The sequence below is a fragment of the Convolutriloba macropyga genome, chromosome 6 (assembly GCF_964194025.1).
Source record: "Convolutriloba macropyga chromosome 6, txConMacr16.3, whole genome shotgun sequence".
NCBI lineage: Eukaryota > Metazoa > Xenacoelomorpha > Acoela > Convolutidae > Convolutriloba > Convolutriloba macropyga.
The window spans coordinates 56,369,017-56,389,152 of NC_134473.1; the positions used below are offsets into that span (position 1 = coordinate 56,369,017).

The following is a 20,136-nucleotide window of genomic DNA, read 5'->3' on the forward strand; positions in this document are numbered from 1 at the left end:
TTTTTGTTTTAACAGCCATTAGCTGTCAACTCAAAACAAAAGATAGGTTCATTAGTGCCCATTAGCAAGCTTTTTCCACTTTTAGTTATCCTGTCTATTCCATATGACTCCAAAAACTTAGTAAAGCCTCAAAAAGAGGACCAGAATTTAATTAAAAATCACAAAAAATTAGGGTAGAAGCCAAAAGAAAACAAGAACGATTCCTAGAAAACGGAACTCTTGTTCATTGGGCTTCATTTGACTGTAAGTGAGGTTCGGAATATTGATATGAAGTGACTGGTCTCTAAGTGACTTTAAGAAAACAAAAGAAAATGCAAAAAATTTTCTAAAAAACAGCTCTCAAATATTACTCGAGTTTTTTTATAGTAAACTTACCCATGAGACCAAAACTAGCATTTTTGTGGCCTTTCGGTAATTAGGAATGCAAAATTGTTTCATTTAGTAGCATGAAGTGTAATCTTGAATTAATAGTTTTACAGAAAAAATCATAAATTGAACGAAACTTATTGCAAAAGTGAACAAAATCATGCCAAATGTCTGTGTTCACACAAAGCTTTAAAACTCGATAACTTCTCGAAGAAAACGAAATTCAAAAAAATCTTTTTAATTTCGAATTCTACGCTGGACAAGCTTTTTAACGATACCATTCACATTTCTCTACAAAATATATCTATCGGCCAAAATCATCTGAAGAAAATAAAACCCATTTGAGTATATAGTTCCTCCCCCCCCCCCAATTGGGTTCGGAACAAATAATACGCTAAGTAGACAATGAATGCGTATTGACAATTCGAGAAGCTTAATTTGTTGCGATTTCGTTTGGTTTTTGAGTTCCAAAAAACTTGCACTGTTTTCAAAGTAAAGAGGAACTACCATAACAACGCACCGCAAATCTCATGCTCTCAATTTGTAAAATTTATACCTCTTAAAAAACTTCAAATTAAATTTTTTTTTTGAAATTTTAATTGCTAAATTCAACAGCTTCATTGCACAGAGTAAACACTTTTACTAAAACATATTTCATGAAAAGATATGCATAAAACTCTAAATCATTGTGATTTAATTACCATACCGCGACATAAAATCAACTTTATCAGAACAGAAAATGCTGTTATTTTTAGTTTTGATAGCATTTTTGCTTTTTTGGTTTCAGAAAGTCTATTTGAGAATTGAACATGATGGAGGTTCCCGAAGAGTGCAACTGCTGCAAAAAAAGACTAGTACTAGATTGTAACCATCATCTCTCAATTGCAAGCGTAGTGTGCTAACCAGTACACGACTGCTCTCGAGCTTGAGCATCTCGTACAAACAAGTCTTGTGTTCTTTCATGCTTCTCGAGGCTTCCTTTCCCTAGCCATGTATACGTTGAATAATTAGGGCTTCATGTCAAACTATGCCAAACTTATCTAATGCACAGTTTACGTAGAATTTAAAATTGCTCCAAATGGATATTTCCAAATAAATTTTAAAAACAGAACGTTCGAGAAAACGCCTGGAAGTTTGATGCTCTACCACTTTCCAAAGTTAGGTTACGCTTTTATTTTGTTTAAAAGTTTTTTGGGTTGCCAGTTTGGGTTGTCAGGGTGTCTTTTTGTTTATATTTAATTAATATTTTAATAAATTTCTTTTTTGTTGAAGCAGCTGCTTCATAAACTTGCTTTAAAAAAATTAAGAAACTCGAAAAATTGGTTTGCATTTAAAATTAAAGTCTACATTTTGATTTTCAAAAAATGGTCCAATGCAGTGCAAAAGTGTTGACAAACTGGGACTGACTTTAATCTCACCACTATAAATCTAAGCAATAGTAGTAGTCAATCTGTAAATAAACTGCGAACAAATTGAAATGATTTTTTTTCAAGCAGGGTTGTGAACGGATTTGAATTTGGTAAAAAATATTTATGTGACAGTCTTAAATTTAGCTAACTGAACGCACTGCAATTTTTCTCAACGCGCTTTACAGCTTTGAGACCCAAGAATAGCAGATATGTCTTCTTGGAATTCAAATTTTCCCCAGAAAATTTTTAGTACTGCTAAGAGTTAAAGATGTCTTTTGTAGAATTTTTCAGGGAACTTTTACAAAACACGTAGAGTTCTACTGATAATGTTCATTTTTGTTAAAGACAGAATTGAGAGGAAAATGAAAAGTTAACCAACCCCCAGTCGTCTTTAAGGAAAAGTCCCTTAATCGTTGAATAATTGTTCAAATGGTTCAATTTAGTCGTCTGAACAACTTTGAAAACAGAAACAAATAACTTAACATTGTTACAGTATCATGTAAAATTATTGTAAGACAAATGTTTATCTAGTAAGATTCTGTACAAAAAGTTTGTAGCACGATTTATTCTCCTGTAAGATTATGTCGGATTCTTATAAGATCTTACAAGATAACCTGTGAATGGTCACGGTTTATGAACAAAAATTTTGTTCATAAACCGTGGCCACTCAAAGGTTATCTTGTAGGATCGTGCAATAATTTTTTTTCTGATTAATGTCTGTATAGCTTAGAAGCCTTTTAATTCATTTAATACTCTGCTATTATAGAGGTTGAAAAAATAACTATAAAGGGTCATAATGAACGGGGGAGAGAAATTGAGAATCTACCACAGACTATTTTTGGGTTTTAATTTGTCTGTAGTTCCTCTGATCCAGACGCAATTTGGTCCAATCCAGGGCAGACAAGACTATGACCCGAACAACAGACTAGATTCGGAGTTCTACGGTGGAATACCTTACGCACAAGCACCCACAGGATTAGACAGGTCAGTAATCATAGTAACGTTACCAGGGTCAAGTTCGCACATATAGAGGCATCAGAATTTAGTTACCACACCCGTGTCGAGGACAACAACGAAAAAACGACAATCTTTTTGTAAGAATTCGTCGTTTTCGTCGTTTTGTCGTCGTTTTCGTCGTTGTCATTAGTTTCCGTCGTTTAAGTAGTCTTTTACGTGTAAAAAAATGATCGTGTTTTTCGTTTTTTTGTCGTTTCTTACGTCTTTCTTTTTCAAATTGAAATAGTCGTTTTTTGATCGTTTTTGCGTCGTTTTTTTGTCGTTTCTTACGTCGTTTTTTTTCGAATGAAACTGTCGTTTTTTGATCGTTTTTCGTCGTTTAATTGCTATTGCGTGATAGCGCAGTGCGCAGGTAATGTATCGGGAGGTGAATAGTTCGAATCCCAGCCAGATCCATTTTTCGTCAAAAATAACGATGAAAAAACGATCATTTCTTTCATACAAGTAACGATGAAATAACGAACAAAACAACGATTACCACGTAAGGGCTTTTTGTCTAAGGAAAAAGATTAAAAAGCGACGATTTCGTGCATGTGAAAAACAAAATTCCTCAACACGGGCAATGATGTTGAATTACCTTTGAATTATTGTTCCAACCCTAAAATTCATTTTAGGACTAGGAACTTGATGCTAAACTGGCTTTTTGTCAGGTAAATTTTGGCTGGTCAATATCTGCCAAAGTGGTACCATTCAGAAGTTCTTGAACAATCTCGAAGAACGATTGGGGCTCATAGTTTGCAAAAATTTTTCACATTTTTGATCTTTTTCACACTTCGTATGCACAGTTTATTGTTCCGACCCCTCTTGAGGGGGGAGGAACTATATACTCAACTGGGTTTTTTTTGTTCAGTCAATTTTGGCCGATCGATATATTCATCGTAGAGAGTTGAGACTGGTATCATTAGAAAGCTTGTCCAGCGTAGAATATGGAATTAAAAAGATTTTTTTTCGATTTTCGTTTTGGACAGGGAGATATCGAGGTTTAAACTTTCGAGAAAATAGAGTGAATTCCGTTGATTTCATTCACTTTTTTCGGAATTTTTGACTAAAATTTCGCCAATTTTGATAGAATTTAATAACAGTTTTCATGAAAATGTTGTTGATTTTACGTTTAAAGACAGAATACATTGTCGGCTTTTTTCACTGAATTTTTGTGTCACAAATTCCGGCTAAAAATTTTACAAAATTCAGACTTTTTCATCAAAAATAACACGAAATAAGTTTCTTTAGTCCACTCTGATTAAATTTGCAGGAAGTGCACACCCAAACACCACTAACACAATCTTTGTAGACTGAAAAGGGGGCTAATTTCACTTCAATTTCCGTTGAGAGTGCTCTGTAAACAAAAGTTTGCCGTTTTTTGCTAACTTTATTCTTTGATTATCAAAAACGCAGCATTTACTTTTGATTTTTTAACAAACAAGATATCTACATCAATGACATTCCAAATTCAAAAATTAAATATTCCTAATGGACAATCATCACTATCAGGACCAGTTCTGTACCAATCTTGGACCGTTACAATCCAAAAAAATTCGGATTGTCATCAGTCGGTTTTTTATTTAAAAAAATTCGATTTATATTTTTTATATTAAATAAATAACAGAACATTTCAAATCAAAGCTCACTAGTGATTGGTCCTATTAGCTTCCTAATTAGCTTAAAATTAATTTATCTAGTTGATTGCTTGAAAACTTATGGTCGTTTTGACATTTAAAATATTTGATTTTTAACTAAAAAAATGGCTTATTGAACTTTTCCTCCAATTTTCTCTTACTTTGGTCAGTTTGTGGCTTAGTGTCAGCAATCAAAGAGTGCTCCTTCTTTCTGCTGAATTCAAATTTAGTCTTTATTGCGGTTTTACGCCTTAATTATGGTGTTCTGGCTTCGATATTACTAGGTTTCACAACCTTTTTTTAAATTTTTAGGTATTTGCCCATTTTTCATGTTTTCTAATTTTGTCAAATTATCACGTTATTATCAGTTCATATATCACATTTTTCGCGTTCAAAAAACCGCACAATTGATAATATTTAAATCCTTAAAGATATAGATTGTGGTTGTTTACTGCTTCGTCAATTCTTTCTCGAAGATTTTAATTGACATTTTTAATTTTGTCTTTAAGTGTAGTTTTTACTTTGTCTTTTTAGTCGTATTTAATTTCCTGACAATGACCCGGTTTGATTTGCTTTTCCTGGAGGAGTAGATGAGCCGACGTTCTGATATTAGAAGATAGATAATGGCTTTCATGACTTTGAGAACAATTGTTTTCCGAAATGAAAAAACAAAAACTTATCAACTTCGCAGTTTTGTTCCTTTTATTGTCTGTTTGTTACCAGGTCTCGTTAATTAAAGGTTTAAGATGACATTTTTTGTCAGGGGACGGTGTCAAAAAGGATTGGTGTCACAAAATCTAATGTTTTCAAAGAATTCGTTAGGAATTTGTTGGCTTCGATACTGGTTTTTGACCAAAAAAAGTAAATTAATTTTTGATTTTTGTCATATTTGACGTTCTTTTTGTAGACGTAAGACATATTCTGGATAACTACAGGTCTGGAGGGCTTCCTTTTGAAGGATAAACGAACCTATTCAATTTTTTCATTTTGTAATTCATGGCTTTTATGTCTTTGGAAATAAATTTTTTTTCGAAAGAAAACAAGTATTAAATAATTTTTGCATTTTTGTTGTCTAATTGTTGCTTATTTTCATTAACAAGGGGCCTGAGAATACAGTATAGGTGTTTGCAGAAATTCCAATCGAACATACTTTGGGGGCCAAAAAATGGCTTTACGGCTTCCAAAGCATTTTCTGGCAAGTTTTTATTGATTTTTAGCTTGTTGTCTATTTGTTGTTCTTTTTGTAACTGCATAAAAAATTGAATACCAAGAGTTCTTAATTCCTTTCTATAGAAGCATCGGTAATTGTAAACCTGTGGGATATTTTAGTTGATTCCTAATGGTTTTCATTACTTTGAAATAAATTGTTTTTTTTAAATTCAGCGAATTTTCTAACTTTAAAGTTTCTGTCCTCTTTTGCCTAACTGTTACCAAGTTTTATTATGAACTGGTGAATAAACATTTTTTTTTGTGAAATACAAGTTATTTTGTTTATGTTCAGTTTTATCTGACGCTATTTTGACTTTGTTATTAGGTTCTGTTTTTTAAAAGGGACATAATTTTTTTCATGTAATTAATGTTTTTTGTTGTTGTTTCTTTTTGCCGTTTGTCTTCGCTCGCTTTCTTAGTATCGGCATATCTCATCAATCTAATGCATCATTTTTTATTCCACTGAGTTATTTGCTTTGGAGGCTATCTTTTCGTTCATACACCAGTTTTTTTTGAAAAATACTTGAATTTTTTGTGTTTTTCTATCTTTTCCTCATTTGGTAGACAATTATGCCAAAATTGAGGATGAGCGGGGTCGGAAACTTATGTGCAATCGCACATTACCGAGCAGCCTTGTTTGATATATTACTCAATGTCATGAAGGCAAGTGTAATGCAGCGCCACTCAGAAAACTTTTGATTTCTGGAGGAAAAAATGGGGATAAAATTTTCAGAGTCTCACATTTTGGTTCTTCACTTTTCGTTGTGTTTGTTTAAGCAAACTTTAGATAAAAGATGTTAATACTTAAAGGATTTCATGGCGCTGTTGATGGAACTCAATTGATATTTAGACAGGTTAAAAAAATATCAACATTAACAAGCAAAAACATAACAAACTTCAAGTTTTAAAAAAATTAAAATAAATAGGTGTAAAATAAACAGGAAAACCTTTTATCATCACCATTTCTCAGTACATTTCAAATTGCAAGAATTGGACAAAATGGATTAACGGTTTGCACTTTTCTTGGGGGAAGTTGGGAGCAATTTTTTTTTTAATAAAACCTTCTCAGTTATTCTAGTTATTTTCGCTTTCCCTTTTTTCAAATATCAATAGGAGAAAAATTTGATTCGCTTTATTTACTTTTGACGCTTTTTCAACATTGTCGAGACATTTTTCTGACTTCTCTAGGCTAGTAGTATGCTTTAACAGACCATTCAATTGTTTTTTATAAAGAATAAACAACCAACAAAGTATCATGGAAACAATGAACTCAGCATCAATCAAATGAAATGGGATATAAACATTGAGCACATTTAAAAATGCCGGTTACTTAAACTTCGTTTTCGTTAAGGTTTTCGTTACCAATTAAGGTCAAGAGATTCAATCAAATCTTTTTCCAGTCAATTTGTGGGTGCGATTTGTCTCACGAATGAAGCAATTTGTGCTCAATGACAACAAGGGTCGTTGTGAGCATATACGTACCCTACTCCGTGCTAGACAAATCTAAATAAAAATCTTGTATATTTTCTCAGTATTAGTAAAGTCTCAATACAATTCCTACAAGTCTGGCATGACTCTGGCAAAGACTTGATTAACGATTGCAAGTTGAATCCGGAGTCATAACTAAAGTTTCATAAAAACTTTGATTGAAAATTTCAATTCTCGAAAAATTTTGTAACGTTCCACGTCTTCGGTGTTAATTTTTAGCCAGTTTCCCCGGGATGCTTGTGAGACACCCGTCAGTCAATCAAAAAGATCCACAAAAGTTTAGGATAGAAGTGTAGACAAAGCTTACGGCGTCGGTTGTGGCAATTCCTGTTGGATCTTTTGGACGGTTTCCCTGCTATTTTAGGCGTTTTTTGGCTACTTTGACGCTTTCCTGCCATTTACCTGCTATTTTTGATATTTTTTCAGCTATTTCGACGTTTTAGAGGACTTTTTTTAAAACCAAGACTTGAATTAAGACTTGCCAAGTCTTGGCCAAGACCTGGATTTAGACTTGTCAAGTCTTGGCCAAGAATTGGATTAATACATGCCAAGACTTAGGTTAAGACTTGCCAAGTTATAGCCAAGACTTGTATTAAGCTTTGCCAAGTATAGGCCAAGACTTGGATTTAGACTTGTCAAGTCTTGGCCAAGAATTGGATTAATACATGCCAAGGCTTGGATTAAGACTTGACAAGTTATGGCCAAGACTTGCACAAGACTGACAGGTGTGAAATGCGTTATGATTATAGCTCTGAATCAGTACTGATACCTAGACTGTTCATTGGACTTACCCAAAACTGATATTGACTTGGCGTTAAGTACGGGTAGTAGGGTACAATTTTTTTTCAAATCTACCCTCTGCTTTATCAATATAATACTAATTGTTCCTGTCTCTTCTCCTCTCGTACGTTTCGCCACATACCTCTTTAATAAAAATAGTTATTTGATAGGCTGGAACACTTCCAGTGCGAAGCACAGTTGATGCCAATCTCCCTTGATACTGTTCTATTTTCTGTTAAGGTGCAAATATTTTCCATTTGTGCTCGCAACCCTCATCTTTTGGGTGCATATTAATTAAAGATAAACTATGTAACGGTACTTAGACAATAACGGAAGAAGAGACCCAAAAATTCAGTGAAATTCGTTAGTTGAGTGTTCAGATTTCTTAAACCAAAGAAATGGACCCACAAATACAAAGGAGTTCTAGATGCAACCAACTTCAAGCCACCCTGTCCACAGTTGCCATACTACCCGATCACTCCCTCCTTCGAGGGCAGAGACCAGTACAACCAGAGCAGAATCCCAACATCATCAGACTGTCTCTATCTCAACATATGGAGACCAGCCTTCCCAGCCAGAGGAACCAACCAGAACATTCACTATTACAGCACACTGGTGAGCACATACAGTTTTTGAACGCGTGGTTAACAAATGTTGTTTGATTAAAAGCAAAGTTCATTTTAAACTTCAATTGAAACAGAATTCCTCGTTTGGTGTTTTCAACTTGGTTACATTTTTATCTTGACCAGGTGTCTCACTCTTTTTGTGTCACGTTCTATTTTAAAGCCATCAAGGAGGCAAGAATGCATTCTTTTCGATAGCATCCTCTGATCTACCTTCTTAATGAGCAAGTTAATAGACTTCGTCATTTTATTACACAGTCCACTCTCATTTGGGCGACAAACGATCATTTGTTCAACAGAACAGAATCTGTAATGTTCGAATGAAGTTGTGACCCCAATCAGCGCTATTCTTGGTTTAACTGTGTACCAGATAAAGCAGAGATATGAAAGCTTCAGAGTAAGGTGTGAGGATGAGCTCTTACTTAACCATAGCTTCAGGTTGACCATAGCCTGACTAATCTTGGCTGCAATAATGGTACCACGTGAAAGTCTCAGACGCAAAAAACTGGCCATAGTCACTAAAAAAGACCAATGCTGCTCATTAAAAGAACAGTCTGAAATGTGGGGAACAATAAGAAAAGGGCAGCTGAGAACAGGCTACTGTGGCCTAATGCTGTTCCGCTGTGATTACGTAGGAACCAAAATTAAAAATAGTGGTAATATAAAAAATAAAAAAATAATATTTTATAATATAAAAAATGATGCGTTCGCAAATAAAGACAGATGTGTAAGCAACTGAAGTTAATACCACTGAATTTATTTTTTTGTTTCACTAGAATGGACGAAAATTGAGCAGAGCAAAATATTTTGTTACAAGAGTGAAATCAGAGCTTATACAAAATCTCATAGTTTCTGATCAATTAAATATCCAACTTTTCCCAGCGACAAGAAAAGATATTCTGCTTTCAATTTTTTCTATGTTACAAACAGAAACATCTAACACTAATGTCCCTAAAGTAACATAGCCTTAAAATTATCTAGCTTGAGTGAATTCTTCTTAATTTCGATTAGATTTTGTATTGTGTTCTGAATTTGCATTTAATAAATGAGTGAAACGCCAATTTAAATTAAGTAGGTCATTTAGGCTCAAAAATATCAAAAGATTGACCTAAAATGCTCATACAGAATGAAATAACGGACAACCTCCAGCACATAAATCCAGCTGTTGAGCGTAGGAAATCAGCAAAAAGGTACTCTATGACCTAGCGCGTGATCAGATAGATGGTCGTCTGACAAATTGAGCGATGAAAAACGGAACTTCATGAACATTTCGAGACACCATCCAAAACATTAATGGATTTATGATTTGGTTTTAAGACGGTAGAAACAACTTTTGATAGGCATCAAAGCAAATGACTCTACATAACAAAAAAGTCTGACATGAAGAAAACTCCATTTTTCGTTGAAAACCAGAGGCGTTAAAATTATCAAACATAACCGACTAACGTCGGGCGAATTGCTCTCAAACGACCGGCGAGCGGTTGGCTTCGTCAACAGCTAGCCACGGTTTAGTGACCTCAGGGAGCTACCTCTTTATCCCGTTTCTGAATACGAAAGTCAAATGAGTCAGACGAAAAATCGGCCAAGCGAAAAATTGCGTAAAACACAAACAGGATTAATATATTTGCTACAAATTGCTTTTGAGAGCATATAACAACGGTTTCCTAAAAGTGCCTGTTAGATCATTTATGATGAAAAACATTTCAACTATAACTCATTGATAATTAGGATCAGAAATGGTGACATTACGCCACATAACAGCAGCTGGAGTGCGGAATCAACAAAAAGAGAGAGTTAAGAACCATTTCCTTGTCTCAAGAGGCTATCCAGTATCCCTCTTTTAACCCTGAAATTTTTTCACTGGCTCAAAGATCCATACGCTTGGAACATAAAAATTTTCCAAAAAATTGAAAAGTTTAATTTTTATCCAGATATTAATAAAATATGGTGATCACAATCCCATTAACTCTCGAAACATTTCAGCAGCTTATTATCAAATCTTGGAGGAGACCCCAGGGCCTCTTTTGCCGGAAAAAAATCAAAAACACGAAAAACTGCAAATATTTTTAAAAATTGTTTAAAGTCGTGATATTAAAATCTTGAAAAACAGCCCATTACATCTATAAACTAAGCAGTAACATATTATCAAACCATAGAGGAGATTATGCGGTTCTTGAGGCTAGAGAAACCTAAAAAATGACAAAAAATTTCAAAAACTTAAAAAAAAAATTGCAAGTTTTATAAAAAAAAATTGCTAAAACTTGTGATATTAAAAAGTTGAAAAATATTCCATGACCAACAGAAATTTTCCAGTAACTTACTAGCAAACCCCAACGATGCTTTTTTGACTCTTGAGGCTCAAAAAATCTGAATAATGACTAAATGTTACAAGATTTGAAAAAAATGGCAAAGAAATATCAAAAATATGCTAAAATTTGTGATGTTAAAGTCTTGCAAGACATTCCGTTTAATCTAGAAACCATTCAGTAACCTATCTTCAAACCCTAAAGGAGGTTTCTTGGCTCGTAAGGCTGAAAAAATCTAAAAACTGACAAAAAATTTCAAAAAAACTTAAAAAAAGCACGTTTTATCAAAAATTTGCTAAAATTCATGATGTTAAAATGTTGAAACTATTCCATTACCACTAGAAACAATTCAGTAACCTATTATCAAACCCTAGAGGAGGTTCCTTGGCACCCGGGGTTGATAAAAAGCAAAAAAATGTCAAAAATTTTCAAAAAGCTTGAAAAAATTGCAAAATAGTATAAATTTGCGTTTTTAGCAAGCGGTTGTTCGTCAGTAGCTAGCCGTGGGAGGGAAGGGGGGGTCACTGGGGGCTGATTGGGGGGCAACACTGGAGAGGGGGGCAACAGCGCGGTGGGTGGGGTTGGGGGCAATAGGGGGGTCAACAGTGGGGGTGTCTTCAACCTCTAAGAACCGCCCTTCACACCATAAGTATAAGTATAAGTCTCCAAAACAGTTTGAGCTGAAACAGAGCTGAAGAGCTCTAAGAGCACTTAATGCCCGCTGGGCGCTACAAGTTTTGAGGACGAAAAGTGAAAAGCCTCAGAGGAAAAATCGGTCACGCAAAAAATCGCATAAAAAAAGACCGACATAACTAATAGAATTACTACAAAATTCGTTTGAGAGCAATTAAAAACAACTATAACGTCTTTAATAAAAACATAATAGGCGTCCTTAGAATGCATACTCTCTTTCGTTATTTTCACCTTATGAGCGTGACTAAAATCACTACTTTATTTTGTTTTTTTTTAAATAGACAGTGCTGAAATGCAATCTAAGTCCATTTGAATTGCGCGAAATCATAATTGGAGTGACTATGTTTTTCGCTAACTTTTTACGGCAAAAACAGGTATTTTTTAAATTATAAACAAATAATAGTACAAATGGATAAAACTTGAACCATGTAAACTTCGCCTAATATGACGCTTAAATTGACCAAAAATACGGTAAAACTTCAATTGCTTAAAAAAGTTTTAAACCTCGATACATCCACGAACAGAAAAACGAAACTGGAAAAGCTCTCTTTTTAAGATTTTCTACGCTTGATGAGATTTTTGATGATACCGCTCAAAACTCTCTACAATGAATTGACCGAACAAAAAACAGTTGAGCATGTAGTCCCCCACTAAGTGGGGTTGGAACAACGAAGCACATAAATGATGCGTTGAAATCTTTTTAGTTTAAACTATTTTCAACAAAAGTTTTTCTAATCTGATTCCGCTCTATCCTCCGTTCTTCAACTCTTCAATTTATATTATCGTCTGTTGAGTTTAGGTGATCCTGTATGAGGATGACTTCTACATGAACAGGCCTGAAGACCCTCTAATGAGTGGGAGTGGACAGTCGTGGAGCAATGACCTCTTGGTGATCACCATCGCATTCAGATCTGGAGTTCTCGGATACTTCAACGGAAGTTAGTTAAACTTAATCGTTTCCTCGTTCATAAACACGTCGACCCAAAATGCCCATAGAAAGACTTTTGCTCTATCCATGAAAAGATCTTGTCCCGACTTTTAGTGGGAAGTTCAAGGTCTAGTTTCTATGAAAATGTACAATGAACATGAAAATATACATTAACATAAAGAAATTTCTCAAGAATAGGTAATGTATTTTTATTTTTGAGACGGATTGGCTTGGAAGCTTGGGGATTTTTCATATCAGATAAGAATAATTCGACCGGCTTTGTACGTTTAATGGAAACATTAATTTGCCATAAATGTGTTTTTGCGGTATCAGTTAGTGAAATAATATGTTACCTTTCATGAAAAAGTATTGGTCCGGCAATTTTCACCTTTATTCCTCAGGTAACGTGGCTCTGTACGACATCAAGATGGGTCTGGAGTGGGTATACGACAACATTCACTCGTGGAGGGGTAACAATTCCAAGATAACAGTCCTCGGGTCCAACTCAGCTGCCACACTAGTCACTCTTCTCGCTATGAACCAGAAACACTGGACAGACAAGGTTAGATGACGTTGACAGATAGATCAGCAGACCTCGGTTTCAGTAGACCTCGGTCCCGAAATTGAGTATTCCGCTCAAATTCATCTCACATATATGTTTTCTTTCAAACAGCTCCTGGATTCCGTTTACGACCCTCCTGTGGCAGCTAGGCATAGATTCTGTGAATTGAGCGTCTGTATTTATTATCAGATAACAATCTTTTCAAATCTAATTTGAAAATTGGGACATTTTCCGTTTTTGCCCCCCCCAGCTTAGTGGGTACATATTATTTGCATCCCACAAACGCAGGTGCCATATATTTACATAGTCGCTTACTGTGTAACGACACGTGCTCTGTAACTGGGGGGTTGCATAACGTACTGGGGGGGGGGGGGCACAAACGGAAAAGATCCGAAAATTGTAGCAGCAGAATTTTGTTTCTCACCAGTACACAGCGAACTACCAGAGTAAACCAAGAGAAGAAAAAGATACCAAAAATAATCTTCCATATTGCATCATGACCTGATTAGTTTAGCTGTGAAACAGTAAATCTGCTATCTATCAACAATGAAAAGCATGAAAGCAAGGAAGCAATAAGAGAATAATTAATAATTTACAACCAATAAATTGCAATCAGAATTGAAATATAATCAAGAAAGTTAAGACTTCATGAAAACTGATCTTCTTCTGTCCAGGCTTTTTCGTGGAGTGGGCTAGTAATTTTGATTATTATTAGCTGGTTGAATTCAGATTTTGGTGACCTGTGGTTAAATCAACAAAATTTCACCAAAAAATTTGATTGATTAGGATAACCAAATTTTTAACGACCGAAAGTTTTACTACTGTATTACAAGAGTACAGTTAAAAGAGAAATTATAGTCAAAAATTGCCCAACGTTTGGCAGAAATAATTAAAACTGAACGCAGATCGTGATAATGTGCACTGCACAATATGTTGCGATCATACTCCCTTTTCGATCGCCCTCCACATCGCATCGCCGTGAAGCAGGCGGCATTATCAACGTGTGTGTGTGTGTGTGTGTGTGTGTGTGTGTGTGTGTGTGTGTGTGTTTCAGTATGTGTGTGAGGGTAGGGGAAGGGGCGGTGTCTCGCGGATATGTGGATTTTTATTAACACCATCTTTTCAACAAAATCACTTCTCTTGTCTTCAAAAGAACAAGCTGAAACGACAATCTTTAGCTCTACATTTTTTTTTGATTTGGCTAGAAAGCCCTGTGCTGCAAAACAACTCTTGCCGAAATTACAATTTTCAAAAATGGTAATTTGAACCAACGCTCAATTTGGCAAACCCAAGCGGAGATTTTACTCCCATTATAAAAATTACCATCAGAATGAGGTCAAAGCTATCATTGAAAGCACCAAGTTACTATCTTCTCTATTCCCCCAGCATCGTGAGCAAGTAACTTTTACCTCGTCTTTCGTATTGTAATTGTTAGTTATGAAAAACTCTCTGCGGGCAAAACAGAACAGACCCCGTAATTCTTTTCTCCACCTCCAAAAAAATTTGATTAACCCGATCTTGATCATATTTTAATTAGTGATCAATAAAGTGCTTGACCCCATAACAGGCTAACAAAATATTTTGTATAATAAACATTGGCAGCCGTCAAAAACTAAAATTTGAGTCTCTTTGAGTCTTGTTCCAGCCGGAAAAAAACAAAAAAGTTTTGGGTTCTATTCTGTTTCCGCTCCCCCCAGACTAGTGGGCGTAAAGTTTTTTTACGAATATTTTTTAGATAGTAAGTTGCCATATGTCAACACATAAAAAATTGTAATGGTGGGCATTGAAAACACGGGGAGGGAGAGCGAAACAAAATAGATCTATTTTTTAACCTATTTGGTTTCTCTCCGCCGTAGAGGCCACTCAAATATTGTAACCCAAGGGCACGTGGAATTTTTGAATGTAACAAGTTATCTAACAACCCAAAAACAAAAATGGGGAGATCAACAATGCATTGGTATGTGCGAATCAGGACAGACCCAAAAAACTTCGTGAACAAATATTCTCGAAAAACGGACAAACTTGACTCGAAATTGCTAGACTCAAAAATGCTCAGCTAATAAAAGCTCCACTAAAAATGGCGAATCAAAAACGCTCGACTCAAAAATGCTGGATTCAAAACAGTTCAAGTGAAAAACAACCGACTCAAAATAACTGCACTCAAAACTGATCGGTTTATACTCAACTCCAGAACGCGCGACTCAAAAAGTATAGATACGCAGACTCTCAACTCAACAAAAAATGGAACTTTTCTATTATAACCCCCACCTTAGGGATCAAATAACCTAAAGCCCCCTCAAATTTGGTAGTTATACCGTAAAGGGGGCTATCATTTCGTGGGATGGCTATAGTCGATACGACGCAAAAGAAATTCATAAGACTTTAATAGGATATTGTAGGACAAAAACAATGCGATCAACATCTATTTGCAATGAAAGATGCTGCATAAAAGCTATCAGGGAAGTTTTACATTTGACAATTGAGCTCTATATTGTTTGCTTTTTTAGAAAAACTTTTATCAAGAACTCCACTCCATTGATTTTTTTTCCACATCGATTTTCTGAAAAAATGATCTATAGCGTTATATGTTGTTCTGATGTTCAATAGTCTTTGTCTGCTTTAATTTTTCCATCCGATTATGTTCTGGTACTTAAAGTAAATAAGGTTCACAGGTACCTATCTTAAATTCAATTCCGTAACACTTTTTGTTATCCTGAAAAAATGTTCCATTTGATAATATTACGTTTCGTTGTTTTTTTTTATTACATCAACCTGCTTTTTTTTCATGCCGATACTTCACCAAGTACATTGGCTCTTTATAGGAAAACACAAGATCTCACTGATATAATTGAAGGCGATTGACTAAATGCGCCATTTTGTGGTATGTTTGCTCGACAAAACACAAAGTTTGTATTGCTTTATTTTAGCAAAAGGAAACAAAAACCAAAATTTGCCCCTTTATTTGGGTAATCTTGACAAACTTTAATGATGTCAATGAATGCACATGATTAGTTGCGCCAGATGTGTTTCTTAGCAAAAAACAACATAAAGTAAACAGCTCTATGCTAGCCCAAAAAGGAAAACAAAAACAACAATTTTTACATTGGTTGGTTAAATTTCAGTTCGCAATGACAGGAGACGTTTGCAAATACATAAAACCTACTCACCCTGTAATAAAAGGAGAGCTGAAATATGAAAAGCCTCAAATTAATGAAAAGTTTTGGAGTTTTGGGGTTTCATAAGACAATGGAAGCACAATTGGGTCTCTTTCTTCCTTAACACATTGCATCCCCTTTTTCAAATGTGAGACTAACCTCCTAAAAAGCTCACATTCAAATGAGAGACTAACCTCCTAAAAGCGTTACAAACGTTTTTCAAGGAAAAGACCCGTAAAAAGATGTAACGGAAATTTTTCGAGTACTAGAAAAAAGTATTACAAATTATTTTTGCTGAAGGCCCTCTGAATAAATTCCCGGACATCGGATTCTTATCGTCTGTCTGCATATCATGCTTTTGACCTCAGAGCACTTCCATCACATCAATGTAGACCCTCTGTCTCGTTTTCCTCGAAATAGTAGAGGAAGTCTTCTGCGACTTCCCTTGAGAGGTGTACAAGTTTGTTTCGCTTTGAAACTCTTTGGATTCAATTTGAAGTGAAAATGAAACTAAAGGTAAACATTTTGAGTTCAATGCTTTCTGTAATCATGTGTAGTGCTATTTTGTTTATATCACCCAAGGGCACGTGGAATTTTTTAATGTAACAAGTTATCTAACAACCCAAAAACAAAAATGGGGAGATCAACAATGCATTGGTATGTGCGAATCAGGACAGACCCAAAAAACTTCGTGAACAAATATTCTCGAAAAACGGACAAACTTGACTCGAAATTGTTAGACTCAAAAATGCTCAGCTAATAAAACTCCACTAAAAATGGCGAATCAAAAACAGTGGACTCAAAAATGCTGGATTCACACCAGTTCAACAGTTCAAGTGAAAAACAACCGACTCAAAATAACTGCACTCAAAACTGATCGGTTTATACTCAACTCCAGAACGCGCGACTCAAAAAGTATAGATACGCACACTCTCAACTCAACAAAAAATGGAACTTTTCTATTATAACCCCCACCTTAGGGATCAAATAACCTAAAGCCCCTCAAATTTGGTAGTTATACCGTAAAGGGGGCTATCATTTCGTGGGATGGCTATAGTCGATACGACGCAAAAGAAATTCATAAGACTTTAATAGGATATTGTAGGACAAAAACAATGCGATCAACATCTATTTGCAATGAAGGATGCTGCATAAAAGCTATCAGGGAAGTTTTACATTTGACAATTGAGCTCTATATTGTTTGCTTTTTTAGAAAAACTTTTATCAAGAACTCCACTCCATTGATTTTTTTTCCACATCGATTTTCTGAAAAAATGATCTATAGCGTTATATGTTGTTCTGATGTTTAATAGTCTTTGTCTGCTTTAATTTTTCCATCCGATTATGTTCTGGTACTTATAGTAAATAAGGTTCACAGGTACCTATCTTAAATTCAATTCCGTAACACTTTTTGTTATCCTGAAAAAATGTTCCATTTGATAATATTACGTTTCGTTGTTTTTTTTATTACATCAACCTGCTTTTTTTTTCATGCCGATACTTCACCAAGTACATTGGCTCTTTATAGGAAAACACAAGATCTCACTGATATAATTGATGGCGATTGACTAAATGCGCCATTTTGTGGTATGTTTGCTCGACAAAAAACAAAGTTTGTATTGCTTTATTTTAGCAAAAGGAAACAAAAACCAAAATTTGCCCCTTTATTTGGGTAATCTTGACAAACTTTAATGATGTCAATGAATGCACATGATTAGTTGCGCCAGATGTGTTTCTTAGCATGAAACAACATAAAGTAAACAGCTCTATGCTAGCCCAAAAAGGAAAACAAAAACAACAATTTTTATATTGGTTGGTTTAATTTTAGTTGGCAATGACAGGAGACGTTTGCAAATACATAAAACCTACTGACCCTGAAATAAAAGGAGAGCTGAAATATTAAAAGCCTCAAATTGATGAAAAGTTTTGGAGTTTTGGGGTTTCATAAGACAATGGAAGCACAATTGGGTCTCTTTCTTCCTTAACACATTGCATCCTCTTTTTCAAATGTGAGACTAACCTCCTAAAAAGCTCACATTCAAAAGAGAGACTGACCTCCTAAAAGCGTTACAAACGTTTTTCAAGGAAAAGACCCGTAAAAAGAAGTAACGGAAAATTTTCGAGTACTAGAAAAAAGTATTACAATTTATTTTTTGCCGAGGGCCCTCGCTGAATAAATTCCCGGACATCGGATTCCTATCGTTTGTCTGCATGTCATGGTTTTGATCTCAGAGCACTTCCATCACATCAATGTAGACCCTCTGTCTCTTTTTCCTCGAAACAGTAGAAAAAGTCTTCTGCGACTTCCCTTGAGAGGTGTCCAAGGTTTGTTTCGCTTTAAAACTCTTTGGATTTAATTTGAATTGAAAGTGAAACAAGGCGGCTCGTTAATATGTGGTCGCACATGATGTCCCGATCCGACCTCATCTACATTTTTGACTTAATTGTCAACCGAATGAAGAAATAACAAAAATAGATGTTTGAGTTTGAAACATTAATTACACAACCCATCTACTAATTGATTTACATAATGCCATGCCTTATTACAACGGCGATGAGATCTGACCTTAAAGAGACCACGAGACAAAATAACAACCAAACAAACAAAGCAAAAACAAGAATTTTACGGCAAAAACTGAATATCTAACTTTAAAAGCACATAGAAACAACGTCAAAATGCAGTCATATAAAAACTTAACTACTCAAGCTTAATTTCTCCTATTTATACAGCCGATTGAAAATTTATTAATGGGACTAAGTTACAAGAGAACGAGGAGAACGATCAATAAGGCGAAATTCAAAAATTAATCAACATTTTTTAAACAAAGAAATTTCAAAAGTCTTAAAAATCATTAGTTTTTAACTTAAAAATCCATGATAAATTAATAAGAAGTTACTACGAAACCAAATGGCCTTGTCTTTGGGTAATTAGAGACTTAGAAACGAACCAAAGAAAAACTTACAAAATTAGAAACGATTTGCGAAAACACAAAATTTTGCTACCATTAAAATCATTAGCTATTATCTGAATATTATGTATTTTTAGTTCACTTCTTATTTCTACAAATTCAGCTGCAGGAATTATATTGAGAGATTAAATAAATATATTTGGGCCACATTTATAAACCATTGGGATCTGTTACTACGCGATTGTTCTGAAAGAAGAGAAAAAGAAGCGCAAAAAATGAACACTCAAAAAACGTTTATAAAAACGCATATTGTCCAAAAAACAAAGCATCGCTGACAAATAATATAAGTAGATATGTTATTTTTGTGGAATACAAGAAATTGGATGTGACCTCTCTAAGGTATAAACTGACTAACTGATTTGGTTAACCTCATTTAATCAATCCTCAATTACAAGCTTAAGAGACTTGTTAGTAATTTACAGCTACCTAAAGAACAAAAACAGGCAATAACAGCAAATTCAAGAAAACAATTGAGCGAGAAAATTGTAGAAGGCTTTAGAAAATGAACTTTTCTTTAAAAATTTTTACATGTTTACTTAATTTTTTAACAGCAATGGCATTCCTCTTTTTTATCAGTACAGATTCAAAAAATCAAATATGAACAAATACATTAGAACAATGAAATTTTTTAGAATAATTGTAATATCAACACCATTAATTCACAAGCTTTCAACAGAATCCATTAATTACGCTAAATTATGCCTCAATGGTACAACAAGTTTGTTTGCCAATCATATTTGGTCAATAGGATCGTTCATCAAGTTATTGAAGATGAATACAACAACAAAGACAGCAACAACCAAAACTTCAATAGAAAAGTGCCAGAAGAAAGTGTCGAAACAATTTAAATCATAAGTTCTTCTCTGAAACCTTTATATCTGATCCATTGAAAGTCTTCCTTAAACCAATGAGAACCATCAGTATTAGGATGATGTGAAAAGATTTCAAAAGGATCCAAAAATAAAAAAATGTAACGGAAAGTTTAAAAAAATATGAAAAACAGTGGCATTGAAGT

The 20,136-nt window shown here is 34.6% G+C and overlaps 1 protein-coding gene across 7 annotated transcripts in view; it reads left to right on the forward strand.

The window, feature by feature from the left end:
* The window catches only part of LOC142341788 (acetylcholinesterase-like), a 60,219-nt gene that overhangs the window by 19,507 nt on the left and 20,576 nt on the right, over nucleotides 1-20,136 (forward strand). For all 7 annotated transcript variants that reach the window (XM_075393020.1, XM_075393018.1, XM_075393016.1 and 4 more), the window contains exons 3-6: nucleotides 2,636-2,759; nucleotides 8,266-8,500; nucleotides 12,307-12,445; nucleotides 12,837-12,997. In XM_075393020.1, coding sequence (XP_075249135.1) covers nucleotides 2,636-2,759; nucleotides 8,266-8,500; nucleotides 12,307-12,445; nucleotides 12,837-12,997 — 659 coding nt within the window. The remainder of the gene's footprint in view (nucleotides 1-2,635; nucleotides 2,760-8,265; nucleotides 8,501-12,306; nucleotides 12,446-12,836; nucleotides 12,998-20,136) is intronic.